The 16,726-nt window shown below is 37.1% G+C and overlaps 1 protein-coding gene across 1 annotated transcript; it reads right to left on the reverse strand.

The window, feature by feature from the left end:
• Positions 1-529: 529 nt before the first annotated feature.
• LOC113119741 (DENN domain-containing protein 3-like) lies at positions 530-14,854 on the reverse strand. Its single transcript, XM_026289372.1, has 12 exons — positions 14,270-14,854; positions 12,495-12,539; positions 10,586-10,845; positions 10,339-10,509; positions 8,716-8,845; positions 7,541-7,648; positions 4,482-4,621; positions 3,915-4,075; positions 3,180-3,319; positions 2,439-2,557; positions 1,148-1,285; positions 530-1,073 (listed from the first exon to the last, which is right to left on the reverse strand). The coding sequence occupies exons 1-12, from the start codon at positions 14,808-14,810 to the stop codon at positions 885-887; spliced, it is 2,142 nt and encodes a 713-aa protein (XP_026145157.1). The 5' UTR covers positions 14,811-14,854; the 3' UTR covers positions 530-884.
• Between the last annotated feature and the right edge of the window lie 1,872 nt (positions 14,855-16,726).

Below are 16,726 nucleotides of genomic sequence, written 5' to 3' on the forward strand. Positions count from 1 at the left end.
CCAACAGAATTTTATGAATATATACAATAAATACATACACAAGGCTTTGTTCATTTCATCTAAACCCCAGTCTTCAAAATGACATTTACATGTTTCGATATAAAACCATTATGGCCATTAAAATGGATTTTGCATAGACAAATATAGATAAAATACATGATAAACTATGTACAGATATGAAACATATGCATACAGACAGTAACTCAGTCATATTCAATGGCACTGAAAACAGACTCGCCAATGAGGCGTATTGTTCCTTTACTGAAAAGTTATGCATCCTGGCCTAATATTATTATTATAAGAAGATACAGTAAGTAGTGTTGGAGAGTAAAGTGCATTTTCATATTTCTAAAATGCCACCAGGTGTTCATAATTCAGTTATGACCATGCAATCAAACAATTATTCCTTTAAGAACTCACAAATTCATACAGATGTGCAACGTTGAGACTTTCTTTCATAATAAACATTTCCACTGGCACGTTTCATCTCCATTAGTTTGCTGTTTTTGGACTTGAACACATTAAAAACAGCCCAGGGAACATCCTTCAGCATAAATCATATTCAGACATGAATGAGATACATAAACACTGAAGAATTCATCATAAATGTAGTGTATAAGTGTCCTTCCCTTCAATATTTACATTTCATATAATCACGTAACAAGCGTGAGATTTTGCATGTTTTTGCTGTAAATGTCCACTGTTTTTCATCTGCCAGCATGTGTTTGCACTGTGTTTCTTCATTTACAATATGCATCTATGCATTTATGATCATGCATGGTCTTTTATTTTTTAAATAAGCTTGATTTGTCTATAAACATTCATATCTGATTGAGAAAATGTGTTGGGTGAGGCTGAAACGGATGACATGTACCGGTTTGTTTCTACTCAACCTTCCAGATGCCGATTTTCCCGTCGGCCCGCGCGGCTCCGCTGAGCACGTAGCGATCTTCAGCCGAGCACAGAGTCTGAACGCTGTCGTCGTGTGCCATCAGCTCCTTCTCCACCGTGTATCGCTCCGTGTTCACCACGTAGATCTTCCCGCGGGTCTTCCCCTGGCAGCCCACCCAGATCTGAGAGCAGGAGAGATTGTAATGTGACTCTTTATCTCACGCATCTGGACAGGTGAACGTGAGCGGTGTGTCACCTGGTTCTTGACTCTGATCATGCAGACGACGCCGGTGCAGTCTTTGAGCTGGATCCTGATGAAGGGTTTGTTCAGGTCTCTGCAGTCACACACACACAGCTCTCCTGCGTCTGCCAAACCTGTCCACAGCTGCTCCGACTGCAATCACATTCCCAGCACAAGTCAACGAAGAAGACTTTATTAACCAATAACTTACATGAGTATTATCCTACAACGGCCGCTGTCTGGTGGCAAACAGATGAAAAATCACAAACATTTACTTGGAGCATTAAGGAAACTAGGGCTGCTCAATTATAGCAAAAAATCACAAGTATTATAATTACTGTATTTAACATGATTACTTTTTGATTGATTGATTTATAATAAAGAAAACAATTTTGACAATTCTTGATTTCCTTTTCACTTCCAAATAAAACGCACACACTGACACACACACACACACACACACACACACACACACATATATATAAATTAGTGCTGTCAAACGATTAATCACATTCAAATGTTTACATGATATACGTGTGTGTACTATTTGTATTTATTATGTTCATATAAACAAACACGCATACGATATATGTTTTGAAAATATTTACTTGTATTACTGTATACATTTAATATATTTATATTTTAATTAAAAATAAATATATTTCATATGTTAACATAACATGTTTCTTAAATATATACATGCAATTGTTTGTTTTATATATACCTACTGAATATACACAGTACACAAACATATTGTGCAGCACAACTGTTTTAAACATTGATAATGATCAGAAATCTTTTTTGAGCAGTAAATCAGTATATTTTCATGATTTCTGAAGACACTGAAAGACTGGAGGAATGATGCTGAAAATACAGCTGCGCATCACACAGATAAATTACAGTTTAACATAAATTCACATAGAAAACAGTTATTTTAAATTGTAATAATATTTCACAATTTATTTATTTTTGATCAAATAAATGAAGCCTCAGTGGACATAAACAGTAAAAATCTTCACTAAAATGAAGTGAATAAATAGCTCTGTTGTAGTGCACTTCTACAAACTACCTAAAAACAGTGCAGTAATAAAAAATAAAACTGGAATCATTTTTAAATCCACCCTGAGGACCCTAGCAATTTTTCCTGAATCCCGTTTCTTAGAAATGATCAAAAGCCGTGCTCATCACAGCTCAGAGAGCTATAAAACAGCCTCACACGTGTGATCCATTAACTGCTGTAATGAGTGCTGAAGCCCAGCCGGACGGACACACAGGGGACCGGACGAGCACCATCGGGGACTTTTACCTCGTTAAAGAGCAGGAAACAGCTGAAGCCCCTCGGTGAGCCCAGCAGGTGATCAGGAAGAGACACCTTACGATGAACCGTGCCGTTCCTGCGCACTTCCAGCACACAATCACCACCACCTTTAATACAACAAAACAGTTATGCATTGAGATTATTTTAGAGCTCACTAAATGGAAAGTTATGTATGTTTTTTATTTAAAGAATTTGCCAATGATGATTCAAAAGTGTGTTTCTCCGATCACAAATGCAGAAATGGTTTTATGTTTACGCGGCAGAAAGCAATGCAACGTGTAAAAGACAGTACAAGTCATTATAATCAATAATTATGTTCCACTGGATGCACATTCAGCCAATCACAACGCACTGGAGAGCTGGCCAATCAGAGCACACCTCACTTCTTGGGAACAATGAGCTTTGTAAAAATCGATGTGTTACAGAAAAGCAGAGCATAGTGCAATGATAATTTACAGTATGTGGAAAATAACGTGTTTTTAACCTTAAATCGCATAAAACACATTGCATTACACCAAATACACAAATAATGTACTTTTTAGCAACATCATATGACCCGTTTAAATACACTTCTGAATGATATTATGATGTTTCTACTATTGGAATACAAACATTTAAACAGTAGCTGTAACAAACACACAATGAACAGTCAAGATAACAGTTGAAGTGAAATTGGAGTTATAGTATAATAGAAACGTGCATTCACAGCAGTGTGTGAGGCAGACTTACAGCACCACAGCATGCCGGTGTGGATCTGGACGCTCTGCAGTCTGTGACAGGAGACTCTGAACTGCCGTCTGACCTGCAGCGTCGACACGTCCCACACGATCACACTGCCATCTTCACTGCACGAGTACGCCAACGTCTGACTGCAGGCAGAAATACAATTAACATCCATCTCTAGCTTCGGAGAAATTTAGCGTTGTGTCACTTGCTCAACAATATATCCTCTGTAGTGAATGGGTGCCGTCAGAATGAGAGTCCAAGCAGCATCTTTAAACTGTTGCTAAAATACAAGTCCCATATCCATATGCATCTGCTCCAAAATACATTTTTCAAGCTCTGTTTAGAAGCGAACACAGTCCCAAACAGCTCTAAACCAATATGTTGATAGATATTAGCGAACAGGAGATGGACTTTTTCACTGGAGGAAGCGTTATTATTATTATTATTATTAATGGTTTCAAGTTAAACGCATCTTAAAGATGAATTTGTTTCTTAGAAACACACAGCTTTTCACGTCTCAGGACATTACCTGTTGGACTGGAGTGCTGTGGATTATTGTGATGTTTTTATCAGCTCTTTGGACTCATTTCTGACGGCACCCAATCACTGAAGATGGAATACTACATTTCTACAAATCTAATCCCATTAAGAAAAAAGTTCATCATAGATGGCCCGAAGGAGTCATTTTTCAGCAAATGTTCATTTTTAGGTGACTTGTTCCTGTTTTGTCTCTGTTACCTGAATTTGTCAGTTCTCTCCTCCAGGGCGAGTCCGGTGACCTCACAGCGATGCTCCGTCAGTTGTTTATTGCAGGAAACGCTCCGTGGGTTTATGATGTAAATGAACGAATCCTTTGAGCCGATCCACAGCTGCTGCTGGTTCACTGCCAGCATGCAGTTCTGAGAGGAGTGAAGAGAAGTGTGTGTTCACACACTGAACAGCAGGGGGCAACACCACTGGGAAAACTATAAAGTGCACTCATGTTTCCCATGACTATAGGCATCCCAGCAATGTAGTGAAGTCTAACAAAATGCTAAAATGTATAGCCATAGATTTGGGATGCAGGGTAATGGAGCAACATTTTGTTTACATGCAGGAGCATTTTTTCTTTTTTAACATTATTGCTGTGATGTTGTGGGAAAAATACTTAATGCTTTTAGATAAATTAAGTTGATTACAGCCTACAGTTATAATTATAAACCATATTAGTTGTTTTCTTCCTGAAACTCCTTAACAGCCTCTCATGTTTGATAAGGATGTGGGACAAGGAAACAATTATTTTTATATCTAGGGAGGTTTCCTCACCAGACGGGACTTTCCCACTTGTACAGAGTTCTTCTGCATGGACCAGCTGGCCGCGTCGAACACCAGCACCTTCCCATTGCTCAAAGCACACCAAAGCTTTGGGTTTCCTCCTCCGTCCAGCGACGAAACACTCAGTTGACCTAAAACACACACACAGTGTTTACTGGACGAGTCTCTGGCTTTCATAACGGTTCAGTTTCCTTCTGAATGGGGGTCAAATCCTCCCTGCAGTGTCACAGACCCCTCACCACAAAACACACAATCTGAGACGGGATGTGTTTCTACATTCACTGAGTGAGACCTAAATCTGTGCTAAACCTTTCCACTGTCGGTCCTGTGACGCATAATAAGAAGAATATCACAAAAACACGACGAGATCTTTTGTTCTCCTGTTCTCTCTCAGATGAGCTGCTGTTTATCCTCTTTGTGTTTATTTTTATTTTTGTACTTTTAATTAGAAGTAGCAGTATTTCTTTTGTATTATTATTTTAATCTATTTGTTATTTTTTATATTATTTACTGTGAACATTCAGTAAAAAAAACATGACTCATCTATCTAGATAGACATATACTGTATATCTTTTTCATATTTCACAGCAAAATTTTATATCATTACAAAATAAGTAATGATATAAAATTTAAATGTAAAAAATGAAAAAGATATACAGTATATGTCTATCTAGATAGATATATAAAATTAATTAATTAAAAAGAAATAAAAAATATATTAATTATATATTTATACACAACTCGTTGTTAGTTATTTTCTTGGCCAAGTGATCCTTTAGCCCCTCCCCGTTTCCTCTTTACCACACCCTCTTGTAGCCAAGTCGGTCTAATTGTGCGCACCTGTCCCTCATGTATTTTCCTCCCTATTTATAGTGCTCCTTACCATTTCGTGTTTGCTGGTTTGTGGTCATTCTCACACCCTCTGTCTCTGTCTCAAAATATGTTCATGTCTCTTTGTCTGGTTGGTCTTGTGCCCTTGTCTAGTTCTATGTTCTTGTCTTGCTCCTTGTTTTAGTAATTTGTTTGTTCTTGGTTTTTTGCTTTTATTTGTGATTTATTTGGCTTTTCTAGTCTTGATTCTTGGTTTTGTTTAAAGCTGCAGTCGGTAACTTTTGACGCTCTAGCGGTTAATAAACAGAACTGCTTGCGTCTTGCGGAAGAACGTCGTAGCCGGAACTACTTCTCTCTGTTTATGTCTATGAAGAATCACAAAGGTACTGGGTTACTCCGCCGCGGTGCCCCCGAAGCAATCTAAAATAGTCCGAATATAAACACTTATTATAGGTGCACCCTAGTGATTCAGGACAAGCTAAAAACATGGTTTGGAAAATGTATTCATGGTGTACTCGCTTATTATATACATTTTTCTACATTTTGAACACAAACAAAGTTACGGACCGCAGCTCTGATTGGTTGATTCTTACCAGGAGCGATGGAGTTTCTGCAAAACTCCAGAGGCACAAACAGTGGGACACTGGGAGGAGCCAGAGGAGCTTGATTTTTTCACAGATTATCTTTCTCATATTCTACTGTCAGGACATAATGACAGGTTTAACAAATATGTAAAAAATATATTTTTACAAAAGTTCCCTACTGCAGCTTTAAGTTGGTTTAATTGGTAGTTTCTTATTTTGTTACTTAAACTTTTATTGGATTATATTGTTTCTTGTCTTGAGTAATTTTTGTTTTGGTGGTGCTTTGTCTGTCTAGTCTTGTGTGGAGTTCCTGACCTGTCCTTGTGTTTCCTGCCCTGGTTCTACCTGCCTGGCACTTGGTCGGTCTCCGAGTCTTGTGTGGTCTTCTCTATCAGCCTGGTCTTGCTGCCCCCTCTGTTGCCAAAGTATTCTGCCAGTTGTTTCCTGAAGCCTTCCCAGTGGCCTTCCCTAGCTGTTCTGCTTATTGTGTTCCTGTTGTGGTATCTTGTGCACTTCACTGCCCTCTTGTATCAGTCTTTTGTCAATAAACCCTTATATCCCACAGCAATTGGGTCCTCCTCCTAGATCCCTGACAAATACTATTTTGATATTGTGGCATTATTCTCATAACTAAAACTTCTTAATGTAATTTAAATGAGTCATGAACTAAAGGCAGTACAACATTATGTATAAATGCTTCACAAAATGAAGAATATATCTATGTATTACAGCAATGACAGTTCTGAGTGAAATATGTGTAATTGTTATTACATATAAAATCTTAATGCATCTAAAAACAAGTTTTCCTGATGCAAGATATACTTTCTTATTACTTTCTTGTGATTGTGTGGTGGAATATGACCTGTAAGTGTTTATGCCAGGTTTTATGAGATCTTTTATAGTTTGTCACTCCTCAAGCGTGTGACTTTTACCGCTCCGTTCAGCTGGACCAACAAGAGCAGGACTGTGTTTTTACGTTATGCAACAGAGATACTAAAGTATTATGATTCTTATCAAAGTCATGTGACCAGGCCTCATTGATCTACAGCTGATAGCAGTGAAACGTTACAAATCAAAAGCACACCGATAGGACATGTGTCATAGTCCACTCTGGGACAAAATTTGCTTGGTTTTAAAGTGCATTCTTTAAAATATATAGCCATACTAATAAAAGCATCTCAAATGCATGAATGTATTTAGCTATCACACTCAAATAGCCCCATAGCCTGACCTGGAGTCATGTTTGTGTAGCTTTGTAACACCTTTAACAAACAAACATAGTGAAGAGTTAATTGCTTCAGATCCTTCAGATCCCTGAACAAAGGATTGTGCTTCACTCAGCTCAGAGGAAATCACTTTGATCACGTGTCTCTGTCCCGGATAAGTCCGGTGAGGGAAAATATGTGCTAATCAAACACGGGAAGGAAATAATAGAGCATGGAAACTCTGCGCTGGGCTGATTTGCAAGCCTGTTCTTCTCCATGCTTTCAGGATCACAGAGGAACACACTAGCCGTCTGCACAAGGCTTGTGGAAATCCCAGGTCAGACTGCTTGATCCGAGGGAGACGAACTTGATATGAAACAAATATCTGTCTTTGCTCTTCCAAATAAATAAAAACACATAAGACCCTCACCAGGTGTGTAGAGCAGGACGTCCACGGCCTGAGGAGACGTCTGGTCCAGAGACGGGTTGATCTTGTGTTTCAGGGTCTCAGAGGTTGTTTTAGGGACCATCATGGGCACTGTGATTAACCCAGACACAAATACAGTCACTAAATACTTTCCTGTGACGCTTAATAAGGCGACTATCACAAAAACAACTAGATCGTTTGTTCTCCTGTTGTCTCTCTATAATGTGCTGCTGCTTATCTCCTAAGGGTTTATACTTTGTTTTATTTACTTTTTATTAGTAGTAGCAACAGTCACTAATTACTAAAATAGCAATTTATCAATTCATCACAATGCATTTTTTTCATGCTTTTTTTAGTGCCTTCAGGCTGCTCATTTATTGCAAAAAATCTCAATTCTGAGATGGGAATGATTACAAATTTACACAGTACATAATTGTTCATTTTCTTTGAAACCATCATGCATTTATTGAGCTACAAATAAAACTCTTTTTAACAATGCATTTCATTTAAATCAAATTGCAAACATAAATAAAAGAAACATTTTGATAAAGTAATATATAAAAAAATATATGCAATTGATTGAAATGTGTGCATACATACAGTACATACATACACACAGAGTAAAATAAATATTATGAAAATAAAAATTAATTATATAAAATAAGAAAACCCTTTGATAAATTCTATATATAATTACATATATTAAATCACAACTAAGCACAAAAAGTTTAATAAATGAAAAAAAATGTGTGTTTGTGTGATTTATTAAGGTGTGTGTGAATTTACATAAATAATATAAAAATAATAAATACAAATAAATTATATGAAGAAAAAAAATAAGATGCATTCCACAATCTACTGAAAACTACTAAATATTGTGGATGTTGGATTTATAACAAGATGAAATGAAAGCATCACTGTGAAAACAGAATTTGTTTAATGTCGATTGTGTTGTTTTCATAGTCACTGAAAGCCAAAATCATAACCAGATACTGTTTTCATAGTCACGAAAACAAGACAATCAACATAAAACGAATTATGTTTCATAGTCACTGGAAGCCAAAATCATAACCAGATATAATCACCCAACCATCGCATGCACGTTCAACAAACAACAAATAACAAACGACAAAGCCACAGTAAGAAATCTGTAGATGGTCTGATGGAGAGATACACACCCTCCAGCTTCTTCTTGTCGAAGTAGGCCAGTTTGGTAGCAGCGAAGATGGCTTTCTGTGACTGCAGGCAGCCGACCACAGCGTCCATCAGCAGAGCGTTAGTCAAGGCCTGCTCCATGAACTGAGGGTCCTGTGGACACACACCACAGCACACATTCACACGAGTGTGTACAGCACAGGAGACACACTCCAGGTTCAGGTCTGAGGAGGTGACAGCTTCACCTGAAACACTACTGCGCTGGACTCTTATCTGCTCTGAACAACAATACTGTGTTGTTCTGTTACACCACGGCCTGGTTTCACAGACAGGGCTTAGATGAAGCCAGAGGATTATGCCATCGTTTAATTAGGACATTTAAGAATCTTTTATAAAAGTGCATTAGAAAATAACAACACTGGCATGTTTCTTTCAGTTAAAACAGCTCATGTCATTTCAGTCTAGGACTAGACTTAAGCCTTGTTTATGAAACCAGGGTCATATGTTCTGGGCTTTTCAGTGTCTTCACATGATCCACGTCCATCTGAAACACTTTTACACATTTTGGTAGAGAATGTTTTCGCACTGAGATGCAGATTTTGTAATGAGAAGCATTTATAAACCTGCCAATAAACACAGATTTAAAAATCTCTCTCTGCAGTTTTCCACCAAAGTAAAAGCTTTTAACTTTTGAAAAGGAAGAATTTAAGACCTATTTAGTACACTAACTAAATTATTATTAATAATTCCATTGCATCATTACAGTAAATGAATGTAAAATAAAATAATGAATATACAAGTATGTATTATGTAATATTTATTTATTCCAAGAATTTAAGGCATGTTAGTACTGTAACTCAGGGTTAAATAAAACTTTTATTAATATTATTATCCAAAATTTATTTCAAGACTTAAACTAAAATTAAAATAACAGCAATTTAGTCAATACCAAAAAAAAAAAAATACACCGGGTTATTTTATTTTCATAATCGCTTGTATCTGAAATAAATTAAATGAATTAAATAAAATAAATTAATTAAATGTATTAATTGCCCACACCTATTTCAGACTAATTTACAAGAGCTAAATAACAGGCCAGAATAAACTAAAATAATTATTTTCTCTTAATCTTTTATAATTACTAAATTACTACAATAGCAAGAATAAAGAATCATTTAAAATCAATAAAGAAATACAAATCAGCAGTAATATGAGACATTAAATGTTCATCATCACAACATGACAAAACAATCATAATAGATCTATGATTTATAGACCAGTCTTACACTGTAAGTAAATAAAACACAATCAATAACACTTACTAAAAAAGATTTAACATTTGATTTATTTAGAAAACGCTGCAGGGGTGTGAGCTCCATGAATCCGTGCTCTTTGGATGCAGGGATTATTTTATGTCATCAAAAAACTCAAGAAAATATTGTTTAAGACATAAAAAGCCTTTGTTCATCTGGCTTTAACATTAAAAACAGTACACATGAGCACCGACGCCTTCATCAGGGTGTGCATTATAATTGTTTGCTTGCATGTCATGTGATCCCTAACTGAAATATTAACTCAGAAAATAGTGGTTCAGCAGATCTAGCAGATGAATTCAGCTAAATCAGAGACTGAAGGAGACATCAAACCTTATGTTCGTCGGCCATCTTCCTCCCGGCCCACATCTCTTTGATCATCAGGTGCCAAAGGTCACACTCCGACTTCAGATTGGCCTCGAACGTCTCCTTCCTGAGGGAGGTTGTGATCTTCAGCGTCGGGATCCTCAGCAGAAGGAAAGGAGTGGATGATATCTTCACGTCCTGGATGAGAAGAATAAAGTCTCTCGTGATTACGGTTCGGCCTGAAACATTTAAACCTGGTCTGAGCGATCCTGACCTCAATATCTCTGAACTTGGTGATCTCCACGTATCCCGGCCGGCCCTCCGTCAGCAGGAAGAGCCTGCGCTGGGTCATGGCGATCTTCCCCACGCCGTGGCTGGTCTTCACCGAGGACGAGAGCTTGTAGACACATTCGTCCTTCACCAGGTGCTCCAGCACGATGACCGGCAGATCCACGTCTTGAGCCGCCGCTTCCGTCTCCTTCCAGAAGTTGTAGAAGAAGCAGAAGGTCTCTGGATCCACCTGCTTCTGCTGACCTGTGTGGAGGAAAGATCGCAAACGTGAATGTTTAACTGGAGATCTTGGGCTTTCAGTCTTTTAGATGCAATGGAGCTCAAACTATGATCATCCTTGTGCGAGGCACCCGCTTCCTAAAAAATGCATTTATTAAAAATGTAAGATAAATGTGTTGAAAATTATTTGGAAAATATTTTTATTATATTACATTACCTTTTTTCACTATGCACTATACTAATGTACTGTTACATGTATTATTTATTTAAATCGTTTTTATTATATGTGGGCCTGGACCACAAAACCAGTCTTTAGTGTCAATTAATTTCAGTTAATCTTATTATCTTTATCTTTTATACACTGTTTTCTCGAAACATTGATTGACTGGTTGTCTATTTTAATTATTATATATTTTAATATTTTTAAATCCGTGTCTTAATTATTATAATATATATATATATATATATATATATATATATATATATATATATATATATACTTTAAATATATATATATATATATATATATATATATATATATATATATATATATATATATTTTTTTTTTTTAGTTTTACTAATTTACATTTTACAATTCATTTATTTATTTTTTTTAACTGTTTTCAGTGTACTAAACTACTTATTTTTAGTTAGTTTCATCTTAGTTTTATTTATTTTCTCTAATCTTTGGTTTGTTGGTTGATTGATCGACTGATTGGCAATTTAATATAAATCTATTAATATATTATTGTTTTGTTTTATTATTATTAATATTATTATTATTATTTTCATGCACTATACTGTCTACAGCATGTCTTCTGAAGTCATTTAATTTTGACTTTGTGTGAGGAACAGACTGGAATTGAATCATTGTATGCTAATGATATATTCAAATATGATGTAGACTTTAAATGACCAAAGCATCTCTTCTGCATTACACAAAAGCAGCGTCATGTAGTTTGAGAACATTAGCATGAGTAAATGATGACTGAATTATTGCAGATCTCATGGCATCTGAGATAAAGGTGCTTTCTTTATTTTATGGCTCAAAGCAATAAAGCGTTATGGTAAATTCCATTAAGATATACACTATCGCTCAAAAGTTTGGGATCAGTTAGACTTGTTATGTTTTTTAAATTAGTCTCTTATGCTCATTAAGGCTGTATTTATTTGATTATAAAATCTGTTTCCAGCACTGATAATAAATCAGCATATTAGAATGATTTCTGAAGGATCATGTGACTTTGAAGACTGAAGCAAAAATATCTCCTTTAAACCTGAACGTTTACTGAAGAGTTGTGCCTCGCGTTCAAATGTGTTTTTTTAAATGAAGAATGAGTGTATGAGTGAGAAATGCAGAACTGACACACAAACTCAGACCTGTTCTACTAAAACCATCCAGGAAATGATGTGACACAGAGCTTTAAATGTTACATGACTTTACACAGACAGGAAATGATTAACCAGCGTTGTGCTACTCGAGCAAATGAACACACGAGTACAGCTAGAGGTTAAACACAAACTGGGTTAAAGATGGCAGCTCTTTCTTCATTCCTTCACGTGCACACACACACACACACACACACACTCATGCACATGCAGGTATGGAGCCACACATGTGCCATCATGCCGTGATGCTGTTAGTACTGATGGCACATGCAAACTACGCTTACCCTCCAGCTCAAGGTAAAACACAGACTGCGAGGTGGAATCCACACCTGACAAACCAAAGCCATTTTTACAAAAACACTAGAGAATCAGTGAGCATACCACTATCAGCCAATGTTAATAGCAGCATATTCCAATGGTTTTTATCTGCTAGACTGGGCCGATATTGGAAGCAGATGTTATCAATATTATATAATATATTGTATATTTACATTGTTATATATTTGTATAGTTATATTGTATATAAATGTATATTTTATACAAAACATTGAAAAAATATTTTACAACTATGGCCATCAACTGCTGCATCAGCCAAATTTATATATCAGTACTATCCATCCATCCATCCATCCATCCATCATCCATATATCTGTCTACCCATCTGTCTATCTCTCTATCCATCCATCATCCACCTGTCTATCTACCCATTCATTCATCATCTATCTATCTACCCATCCATCTATCATCTATCTATCTACCCATCCATCAATCCATCCATAATCTACCTGTCTATCTATCTATCTATCTATCTATCTATCTATCTATCTACCCACCCATCATCTATTTGTCTATCTACCCATTCATCCATGCTCTACTTGTCTATTTATCAACTCACCCACCCACACATCTACCCATCCATCATCATCTGCCTGTCTATTTATCCATAGATCCATCATCATCCACCCATCTATCCATCCATCCATCCATCCATCCATCCTCTACCTGTATATCTACCCATCCATCGATCCATCCATCCATCCATCCATCCATCCATCCATCCTCAACCTGTCTATCTACCCACCCACCCATCTATCCATCCATCCATCCATCCATCCTCTACCTGTCTATCTACCCATCCATCGATCCATCCATCAATCCATCCATCATCAACTGCCTGTTTATCTATCCATAGATCCATCATCATCCATCCATCCATCCATCCTATACCTGTCTATCTACCCATCCATTGATCCATCCATCCATCCATCCATCCATCCTCTACCTGTCTATCTACCCACCCATCCATCCTCTACCTGTACCCACACATCTATCCATCCATCCATCCATCCATCCTCTACCTGTTTATCTACCCACCCATCCATCCTCTACCTGTCTATCTACCCACCCATCTATCCATCTATCCATCCATCCATCCATACATCCATACATCCATCCTCTGCCTGTCTATCTACCCATCCATCTATCTACCCATCCATCATCATCTACCTGTCTATGCATTCATCCATCCATCCATCATCTACCCATCTACCCATACATCCATCTATCTATACGTCTGTCCATCTGTCCCTGCTCCCATCATCTCTCCATCTATTCTGCACAATCAAATGTATGACAGCTGCACAAACAAAACACATTGAATCTGAAAGCTGAGGTTGATGGTCAGTTTGTTTGTTAAACTTTTTGACCATTTTCTTTTTCACTTTGAAGTCATTTCTAGTGACAAATTAGTATTGAATTTGTAGTTATTACATTTTTGCTTAGCCATCACCAAGGCTCTGTCTACTTTGTTCTAGCTCATTAAACTGTTTCCAAAGTCTGTCGGAAATCAGCTTTGGAAGGTACATTCACACACAAAGTCATTGCCTGATAGAGCAGTGAGGCATCAAGTCAGCTGCCTAAGCTTTCAGATGCAGCCTTGGATTGCAAGAACAGGAAAGCTTCCCAGATCTTGATAAGTTTCCCTAGCCCATTAGTTTGCTCATCTCTTTGGCCCAAACAAACAACAGCTCTATTCTGATTGGTTGTGCTTTGTACCCACCCACAGTAAGCGCCTCAAACAGCCGTTGGATGGTGCCCTGATCCTTCACGATGCCAGACTCCTGAACGCGCTGCACAAAGTCCTCCATGTGCAAGTGTTTCTTGGGCAGTTCGAATCTCTTCACCGTCCCATCATCTATCGGTCGCGCTCGCTCTTGTTCATTCTCTCTTTTCACCTGGCTGATTAGACGGTTCAAATCAGGGCGTCGCTCGGCCATCCTCCTCTCCTCCACCGGCAGAGACTCGACCAGCACATTCAGTAGCTTGGCAGGAAAGATGTCCATGTCTGTCTTATACAAGCTCTGGAAGTCTCCGAGGGCATCCACGCGCTTCCCAGCAACAGAGTTCACCAGTCCTCGCAGGTAATAATAACGTGCCAGGAGGGCGGAGTCATCTGGGGTTGCTGTGGAGATGGCTTTACTCAACTCTTTGATGAGATCATTGTAGTAAATCTGAACGTATTGGTAGGCGAGCGGAGGAGGGAATTCTGGGAGTTTAAAGGTTTTGATTGGCTTTGAGGGACTCCAGGAACCTGTTACCATAAAATAGGAGATAAGTGACACATAAAATGACTTTGTTCTAGTGTTCATTTCATAAAAAAAAAAAAAAAATAAAAAAATTCTGACTACGACGTGACGTTGATGAGCTAAAACTAATATCTGATGTTAAAATCTATGACGAAATTTATGCTGCGTCTTTGTTAACAAGACGAGACGGGATGTAATGTTATTTGACGACTACCGGACATAATAAAATACATTATATAGGCTACTGTCTTGTCCTTCAAAATGTGCGTCCCTGTCATTGGATTGCAATCTTGCAAGGGCGTTTACATCTAGTCTCAGTATGGCAGCCACAGTGGATGGATAGGCTACCAAAACGCAAACTAGCAATCTGAAACAATTGCCTCTTCACTCGAAGTGTTAGGCATAAGACGTCCCGTTTTTTTCCCGGGAGTCACAATTTGTTGATAATTAACTTAAAGGACAGCTGGAATTGCGCTGATAGAAGTGCTCTCTCCCACGCACACTCCACTTCTTCAGTTTTCATATAAAGCGCAAGATCAGTTCTCAGTGCTCAAATACAAACACAGCAGATGAAAGGTCTATTGTGTAGAGTATCTCACGTAAATACAGTAAGTTTAAGTAATTAAGTGAATGTAAACTGGTGGGTGAAAACTTAACATGTGTCAGAATTACATGCATGTCTTCCGTCTTAAAGGGACAGCATTAATTAAGGACCTACTGTAACTGTGTCATTAATGTTAACCAACAAAAGATGTTAAATAAATCTACACGTTAAGTAAACATACTGGGTGTCATTCATGAAACATTCGTAAATATACGAGTAAATATGTGAGTGATTTGCGCGTAAAGAGAACTTCCCGAAAACTCTTCTCCTGATTCACAAAAACTTCGTAAACATCAGAAGTGATAGTGAAATGTGTGTGTGTGTGTGTTAATGAAATTCCAATCAGTCGTAAATGGGACACGCGCGTGCACACTCATTCTCAATTACCATAAATCCCACCCATTAAATCCGACTGACAACTATATATGAGCATCATATTATGACACCAAACGAAGGATCTCAACATGTCTTCTCAAAAGCGAATGAAAAATTAAAATTACTCCGCTGCAGAAATTGAAGTTTTATTATCAGAAGTTCATTCAAAACGCCACGTTTTATTTTCAAGCGTACATAGTGGCGTATCAGGTCCTAAAAGAAAGGAAGCTTGGCAGCATATTACAGATGCTGTTAATGGAGTTTCATCTGTTATCGAACAGTCCCAGAAGTGAAAAGAAAAAACGTATAAAATGTATATATATATATTTTTTTCAAAATGCTTCGCAAATATGTACCCGATTATGAATTAAAATGCAGCCGTATTAATGAGCAAAACGTTTCAGACGTTAAAACGCACTATTTACGCGTGGCTGGGAGCAGGTGTAGATTTATTTCGTACTAACTAACATTTTGGAAAATACGAACATTTTAATGAATCCGAAAATTTACGCCAGAACCAGCTTTACACAAGATTTACACAAAAATTCGTTCTGCTCGTGTTTCATGAATGAGACCCAAAGTATCTGAAAAATTAGTTTAATTTGTATCTCTTTCGTATTTGTCTTATTGCGCTTCTTTTTCAAAAATTATTAATTATATATTATCTATAGCCTACTATATATGAACAACTATTTTTTTATAGTTGATCCCTTTTTACAACTGTTAAAGGGATAGAAATGAAAATTGTCATCCTTTATTCAAGTTTTTCCAAATTCAATCCTAGATTCAAATTTCTCATAAGCTTAATTGAATTTGGCCTAAAGATAGAAGAATTAATTACTATTTTTGTTTGAAAACTACAAATTAAATAGCTACCAAAATAATTGTACCTGCAATTTGACTAAAACTGCAGTTTAAAAAAAAACATAGACTAAAAATAATGACTAAAAGT

Source organism: Carassius auratus, chromosome 19, assembly GCF_003368295.1.
Source record: "Carassius auratus strain Wakin chromosome 19, ASM336829v1, whole genome shotgun sequence".
Taxonomy (NCBI): Eukaryota; Metazoa; Chordata; class Actinopteri; order Cypriniformes; family Cyprinidae; genus Carassius; species Carassius auratus.

Excerpts from the sequence above, each read along its gene's own strand:
- LOC113119741 (XM_026289372.1), bottom strand. The coding sequence starts at position 14,810 with ATGGTAACAGGTTCCTGGAGTCCCTCAAAGCCAATCAAAACCTTTAAA. Across the intron at positions 12,540-14,269 it reads GTTTGAGGCGCTTACTGTGG|GTGTGGATTCCACCTCGCAG; the intron begins GTGGGTACAAAG and ends TTGGTTTGTCAG. Across the intron at positions 10,510-10,585 it reads CCAAGTTCAGAGATATTGAG|GACGTGAAGATATCATCCAC; the intron begins GTCAGGATCGCT and ends CTTCTCATCCAG.